General features: G+C 38.8%; 1 protein-coding gene across 1 annotated transcript; it reads left to right on the forward strand.

The window, feature by feature from the left end:
* Positions 1-87: 87 nt before the first annotated feature.
* F2R (coagulation factor II (thrombin) receptor) lies at positions 88-7,599 on the forward strand (the record flags this gene model as incomplete). Its single annotated transcript, XM_009866986.1, has 2 exons — positions 88-297; positions 6,416-7,599. Coding segments are annotated over 2 exons (1,394 nt in total), but the record flags the coding sequence as incomplete, so codon positions are not given.
* Between the last annotated feature and the right edge of the window lie 637 nt (positions 7,600-8,236).

Raw genomic sequence — 8,236 nt, forward strand, 5'->3', positions numbered from 1 at the left:
TTGCTCGGGCAGAGGAGGACAAACAAAACACGCGTCCTTGCGCAGCATCGCAGTCAGGTCGAGGGTCTCCCGCTTTGATGTTTCCAGTACCGAGTTTTCGTGGGCGCTGTGGAACGCTGCGCTGGGTTCGTTCTCATGGCAACGGCAAGAGAACCGGCTACGACGCGGAATTAACCTGGGTTAATCCAACGTCAGGCAGATACTTTTTGAGGACTTACTCTATGAGTGGAGGAAGTGTCATAGAGCTGAAATGCACAGACCTGAGAGGACACGGTGCCACTGATAAAGTTGTTAGCGGTGAAGAACGGTTTACAGTAGTCTCATGGCGAAGGAGGCGGCTGGGCAATAGCAAATTGTGATGGAGAGAGGCAGCCAGTCTGGCAAAACGTGCTGGTGGCCTTCCTTAGAAGACTGGCACTGCTTTTCGTTAAAAACTTCAGAAGACAGAATGCCAGCTAAATTTGCAGGTAGCACACAGTTCAGAATACCTACTGCCAGCGCAAGATAGTTCAGAATATGCACCCCAAGCAGATGACCTTTATGGCTGTTCGATTCGAAACAGCAATAACAGCAACATCATGCTGGCACTGCTGAGACCATGGATCCGTCTAGCTCAGAGCTTGTCTGAGAAAGCGGGTGCTGAGGAAAGGAAGGTAAGAAAAAGACATCCATGCATGTAACCTCCCAGTTTGTGGTAGAGGTACAACAGTACAAAAGGGAAGATTATGCATTTAGAGATTTGCAACATTTCTTTTCTGTAAAATTCAGTTGAACGTTTCTTTCAATCACACAGTGATCGTAGTGCTGCTTGAACAAATAACTTAGCCTCATGAGATGCCTGCAGGGAATAAGCGGGTCAGGTTCTACATACCAAAAAAAAGGGCAGAGAACAGCTAAAGAGAAATTTCAGAGCATAGCATACTTTTATTACTAAAACAAAGGCTGAAGGGGACAAGAGCTAGTGTTTGTAATTATGTTCTGAGGGAAGAGACAGAGAGGGCAAATAATTTTGCTCAAACAACTTTCTGGCACAAGGAAATGTGAGAATGAAGAGATCACAATGATGTTCATATTGCAAGTATAAGGAAAATGTCATTTAAAGAAAAAAGGGAGGGAGGACCTATAAAAAACTATACATGTTAATGCTAGAAAAAAAGATTGTACTGTTGAGTGCTACTGTTTCCAGTTTACGGAAGCATTCAAACTTGTTTTCCTGCCCTTTGCAATTGCAGTCTTCATTAAAGAGCACCCTGATTTACAGTACTTATTTTATTTATTTTGCTGCTTCCTTATGAAATAGTGATTGAAATAGTTACAGTGTTACATCACTAGGAAAAGAACAATTCAAAACAAGTTTCTTCATGTGCAGTAGAACAAATAAATCCTGACCATCTGAACATCTTTTGCTCTCCTTGTGCTTGCTCCCAGTGTAATAACATTATTTTCCCCACTGTTCTGGATAACCTAACCTTTTTCAGCCACAAGGAGTGTAATTCCCATTGCCCATGCACCATCTGTATCCCCAGGTCTGCTCTACCCTTACACCTGCAGCTTTTCCCTTGGTCCTTCAATATGCACAGTTACTGACCTGTGCAGGTCCTGTGGGCAGGTCAAAAAGCAAGAGATTGACTTTACTGCATTGGGACACTAATAGCCAGTTAGAGAGAGATACTATCATTGCTTGAAGCCAGCACCTGTGGTGACAGAGATGGAGAGAGGAAAGCAAAAAGGAGCAGATATCTGCTTGTAAGAAAACAGTACTTTGGGTAAATGTATTGAGGTTATTAGTACATCACTCATGTAATAAAGTAATAAATTCTGTATAAATGGAGATGTGGGCTAAAGAAGATTTTTTTAAAAACAATGCAGTGTTTATTGTTACAAAAGCAAATAATTGTCATCTGTCCTACAAGAGTGTCTCTTACCTGGTTTATAACTGTCTGGCATGCGCTTCACATTCTGCCCGTATCTAGTATATGGGACACAGAGTAATGTAGACTTTAGGTTCTTATCACTGTGGAGTATACACAGGGGAGACAGGAAAACAGACTTTTTGTTACAAGCTAGTGGTATGGGTGCAGCTATCATCAGTGATTCCCACAAATCACTATTAATTGTTGTCCAGCAGCTTAAGTAGGAGCCAATTCCTTAGTTTTCCATCTCACAAAAATATGACTTACAACATGAACATTAACAGTTTGTAACACTGTCTAGATATATGGGTATACAGAAATACTTTGAAGTTTCCTTCTGGGGCCCAAGAGTGCTTTTTAAGATCAGTTGAAGCCATTATGTGTTTTTTTGGTCTCTGCTTTCATGGAACAGTATGTGCAGCAGCCTCTTGCATGTGAAAGTAGATGTGAAAGGAAATTACAAAATAGCTCTTTCTAAAAAAAAAAAAAAAAGAAATGCCTTTCAGAGTAAGTTGATCGTGAGACCAAAGTATGTGGTACTTGATGGAAAAACAACACAGTACAGATTGTTAAACAATCCCAAACTTCCAATTTCTCAATCATTTTTTTATGTCCTTGTTGGACAATCAGTACAAAGACCACAGGCAGTAAAAGAAAACTTCAGGTAATTTAAGTATCATACTAATTCTGCGTAATTTTTACCTTTTCCTTACTGAAAGCAAAGACTGTGTATTGTTCAGTATCATGACTGCACACCGTGAGGATATAATCTCAGTGCTTTATCCCTTTCTTTATTTGTTCTTAGTTTCTTAGTCATGTTCTTTCATACCTATTTATATTTTACAAGTACTTTGATACAGCTTGTTAACTCTGTCACATCAGCAATGAGAATACCATTAGTGATAAAAATAGTAATCCACCAGGTTTGACATCTTCCAAAAGGATTGGATGGCAGCTTAGCAAAAATTGGATGACTGTTAGAACATTTATGATCATTATACAAGTTTACCTCTGTTTACCTAACAGATTTTCTTAGTTAAGCTGCAGTGAAATACATTTTACACAAATGGTATCTATAGCTTTAAAACAGCTAGAAATGAACATGTAACAGATGCTGTACAGCTACTGTATTGGCTGTCTTGTACTATCCCAGCTTACAGGTAATGCCTGTTTCCCATTACTGACATTTATGTTTATTGTCAAGGTTCATTAAGATCTTTTGAAATAATATAACATCATTTCATGCTCTTCCCTTTTGTGTGTAAATCTCTGGTCATTGGCTTTTTAAAATAAGCACTGACACAAAAAGAATCCAGAACCTCAGGGCAGTAACTGTCTTACTTCCTGCTTTAGAAAGGGTAAAGTACACTACTGTTTTTTCTAATAATACATCGATGCTGTGTCATACAAACATACAAACAGCTTTGCAGAGGAAAAGAACTGATATGCAGCTATGAATCTTTCAAATTAAAAAGCCTACAGAAGATCAAGAAAGTCTAAATTTTCAGTCTATATTATCAAGTGCCAAAGAAATAGCAAGTTGGAGGTCTCATTGCATTTTTCCATAGAGCTGACTTTGAAGTAGTACTTCATGTCATCTAAGGTGGAGACATGGACCGAGACAAGACACAGCATGGGAAGACATAGCAAGACACAGCACAGCATCTAGCTTGAGTTCCACTCTGAACTTAGACAGTCTTTGCTTATACAAAGCACACATAGTTTTTAGCAAGTTGAAGCATTATTCCAGAGAATTTTAAATAAACTGAAATTATGTTTTTGTTCTGAATTATTTTAATAGGATTCTATTAGAAAAGTTTGATAATGATACAATGCAGCCTCTAAATCCTTTCATCTAAAATAGTTGTAAATAAGTTAGCTTCAAGAATTCAGGACATAAAACCAGCTTTTTCCTTTAGCATATTTTCATACTGTTCTAAGTTAGGAGTCACTGACAAGAAGTGGGTCAGGTTACCAGGACGGGTTTCCACATTAAGTGACAACCTCAATCATTAAGGGCCAGTGACTTTGACTGGTTTGCTTGCTCACCCTCAGAAAGTGAGGCACTGCAGCACAGGTGTGTCAGTTGATTCAGTGCAAGCAAAGCCTGTCAAAGTTCAGGGATACTAGGATGTGTTCAGGGATACTAGTTACCACATCATGCAGAGGTGATCTGGGCTTACTCTCCCTGGCCTCAAGTCCATTTATACCTGTGTTCCCAGAAAAGCTGCCGTCCTCTCATGAAACCATGTCACCTCTTCATTTGGTTCTCCACACTGTTCTTCAGCAGTGTAGAAAGCAAGAAGGACATCTACGTAGACCTTTGAGGACTAAGATTATCACTGTTTTATGTTTCAGAAATTTTCTGGTTTGGAATATTAGTAGAAGAAACATATTTTCACAGCATTCAAAGTCCTGAATACATAAAACTTGTATGTACTGGAGATACTAGTACATACCTGTTCAAGATCTTTTATCACTCTTAATGGTGTTTTTACTGTGGATACAAGCCTCTGGGCATGAGAAGTTGAGTTTTTTTCATTTAAGTATAATTACAACTGCAGTTCTCCCAAAAGAGATGAATACCAATGGTGTCAGTTGCAACAGATTTATATTGCAATGATCATTAAGTACTTGAAAACAATTATGTGATGTCAGCCACAGGCTGAAGTTAGGTGTTAAATGTAACCGGAGTGGCACCTGAACTGCTGAACAGGAACTGACACCTTGAGTCATCTTTGACTCAGCTGGCGTGCTTGGACTAAACTTCTGAAGATCAAAGATTAACAATCTATAGTCTTGCTTTTCGTGGTTATGCTCATATAGATAGCAGAATAGACCCTTGTATAAATTGGTTTAGTGTCCCCCTGTGGAAACACTGAATCTTACATACTTCTGTGCATTTGTGTTTCAGTAAAAATCCTAAATTGTTCCTACTGCACTCTATGCAACAAGATTTTAGGCTGAAATTCTCATCCAGAATCTTTTTTTTCTAGCCTGCAGAGGTTAAAATCTAGTCACTTTGGATCTGAAAACCATTATCTCAAACACTTCACCTCTTTTGTTCTGTCTGCCCCATGAATGCTGCTGTGACAGAGCCTGATACATACAGCACAGCAACTTTAAAATATCCCCAAATTTACCTACCACAACTCCCACATTCAAATCTGAACTTCACCAAAATCAAGCTGTCCGCGGCCCTTCTTGCATGGCCTGCACACAAAGGGAGGTTACTGCTTGCTTAAAGCTGCAGTCACTCTTGTCTTTGCCATCTGCTTCCTTCAGATGCTTTTGTTTTCATCTGCATAATAAAAATGGTTTGAATTACTGTAGAACATGCAATTGCTTCTAACGAGTAGTGTCTTAGACCGGTAAATCATGCCTACGAATTTTAAGCTCACTAATCTAAGCTAACACACCTTCATTTCTATTTTAGTTGTCTAAACAAAGGATCAGTTGCACAGCTAAGCAGATGAGTGATTACTTAAGCAGTGCTCTCTCACTTCTGTCTGCCTGTAATATGTTTGAATTATCCTATGCCTAACTAGATTAAGCTGAAGCTGAAAATTATAGTCTTCCAAATTAAGTCCCTGAACTTTCCTGAAATAATGTCTGAAGTAGCTTTTTTGATTCTTTTGCTGTTTGTTTATTTTAACATAAATAAACCCATACTATACATTCAACACTTTATAATGCTAAACATTCAAAAAGCAGTGATCCTGTCCTGAGACTCTTCTCAATCAGAGCCACCAGCAGATCCTGCTGCGAAGGGAACACTCGGAGCAGGTTTCAGAAGTGTCCTCAGGGCACACTGGACATATGCTCTCCTCTAAGATGGATGCTGTAGGGTAGGATAAGTAGCACTGGGGAAGTGTTTCAGTGCAATCTGTGGCTACCTATCTGATACAATCAAAAGGTTGATCCATGTCTGCCTGGAAAACTGCATGTAGACTTCTGCCATCTGTTTTGATGGAGGCTGTGGGGTTGAGTAAGATGTCTCCAGAGCACACAGAAATATTTCAGTAACTTGGTCTTTTAATTGCACTTTAACTTCTTATTATTTTTGTGGCTAGTACTTCTAGCTGGAATTCTGAGTTATGAATACTAGTATTTATCCAGTACCTGCTTTCTTACAAAGTGTATGAAGGGTCTGGCAAAGACAGTTCAAGGGTGGAAAATTTACTCTTGTATTTGTGTTAAAGAGAGTATTTGTGTTAAAGAGAGCATAGATGAATTTGGATCCTTAAGCACAGGCAGATTCGCTTCCATAAAAAGCTTCCCAACCAAGAGATAGGAGTTGAAGAAGGATATCTTATGCAAACTTGTAACAGGAGCTAATATAAGAAGGCATGGACTAACATCTGTGAGCACTCTGCGCTTTGAATCACTATTATTTTGTGTTGCTAATATGATCTTAGTTTCTCTTTTTGAAAGATGTTTTCACATACCTACATAGCATGTAAATATTTGCTTACTGATCTTAGTACTTTCTTATTTTTCAGACTCTCCACATAATGGCAGCACACCATGGCTCAGAACTTTTGCATTCTCTGTTTTAAGTCACCATGATGACCTTATACCTGTGGAAGATGATACTGAAAATGACTCAGAAGTTGGATCAGGAGCCACCAATCAGACCATATTCCTACATGGAACAGTGTCAGTGCAAACAGCAACATACCTCACGAGTCCATGGCTGACGCGTTTTGTTCCTTCAGTTTACACCTTAGTGCTTGTGCTGAGTCTCCCTCTGAACATTACAGCAATACTCATATTTCTGAAAAAAGTGAAAATTGAAAAGCCAGCAGTAGTGTACATGCTGAATTTGGCTCTGGCAGATGTCCTATTTGTCAGTGTGCTTCCTTTCAAGATTGCTTATCACTTTTCTGGAAATGACTGGGTTTTTGGATCTCATATGTGCCGTTTCATCACTGCTGCCTTCTACTGTAACATGTACTGTTCAATAATGCTTATGACAAGCATAAGCTTCGATCGCTTCTTAGCAGTGGTGTATCCCATGCAGTCTCTTGGATGGCGTACATTAACACGTGCCTCACTGGTTTGTTTCAGCATATGGCTTGTAGCAATAACTGGGGTTGTACCTTTTCTCATCAGAGAGCAAACAATGGAAATACCCAAGTTAAATATAACCACTTGCCATGATGTGTTAAATGAATCTGAACTTCATGGCTATTACCTCCACTTCTTCTCCATCTTCTCTTCTGTGTTTTTTGTAGTGCCATTTTTAATTTCTACTGTCTGTTATGTGTGTATCATTCGATGTCTTAGTTCTTCTACAATTGTTGCGAAACAAAATAAGAAGACACGTGCCTTGCTCTTGTGTGTGGCTGTTTTTTCTGTATTTGTTCTTTGCTTTGGACCAACAAATGCCCTCCTGTTAATTCACTATATCCATTTTTCCTATGACAACAGCTTAGAGTATCTCTACTTTGCCTATCTACTTTGTGTTTGTATCAGCAGCATTAGCTGTTGCATTGACCCCTTTATTTACTACTTTGCCTCTTCTCAGTATCAGAGACAACTTTTTAGTCTCTTCAATTGTAAAAAGACTTTGGATCCCAACTGTAGTAGCAGTGGCCAGTTGATGTCTAGCACTAGTAGAAGGGCTACATGCTCTACTAACATGAATAACAGCATCTACAGGAAATTACTAGCAGTGCATTGAGGTAATCATAGAATCATAGAATGGCCTAGGCTGAAAGGGACCTTAGAGATCATCTAATCCAACCTCCTTGTCATGAGCAGGGACGCCTCTCAACTAGGTCAGGCTACTCAAGGCTCTGTCCAGCCTGGCCTTGAACACCTCCAGGGAGGGGGCAGCCACATCATCTTACACGTAATGTCTTACACGTGCTGAGATTTTATACAACTCCAGACTAAAAAAGACTGTATTATATACAAGAAATGCAAAACCGTAAACCAGGTTGTTGTACAATACATAGTTCTATGGATTTATTATAGTAATGCACAAATTATAACTCTGTATATGTATATATATATAGTATATGTAAATAGGTCCATGTAAAGGGGATAAGTAATTTCTTAATAATAGCTGCTGAGTGTTTTTCAAATAAACTTTTTTTTTTCAGGCAAAGACTGCATTATGAGTTCAGTTTATTTCAGGAGTTTTATGAAATTACAGGATTTTGCACTACCAAGTTGATTACATTCTTACTTAGGGAAACACTCGATCTATCCAGTACTTCCTGAAGAAAGTGAAAATCTTTCCAGGCTTTTTTTTTTAATTTGTCACTATTTCTGGAATTAACTGTAAACTTCATTGTTTTAGCATTATTTTGCAC

This window comes from Apaloderma vittatum, unplaced genomic scaffold, assembly GCF_000703405.1.
Source record: "Apaloderma vittatum isolate BGI_N311 unplaced genomic scaffold, ASM70340v1 scaffold3403, whole genome shotgun sequence".
Taxonomy (NCBI): domain Eukaryota; kingdom Metazoa; phylum Chordata; class Aves; order Trogoniformes; family Trogonidae; genus Apaloderma; species Apaloderma vittatum.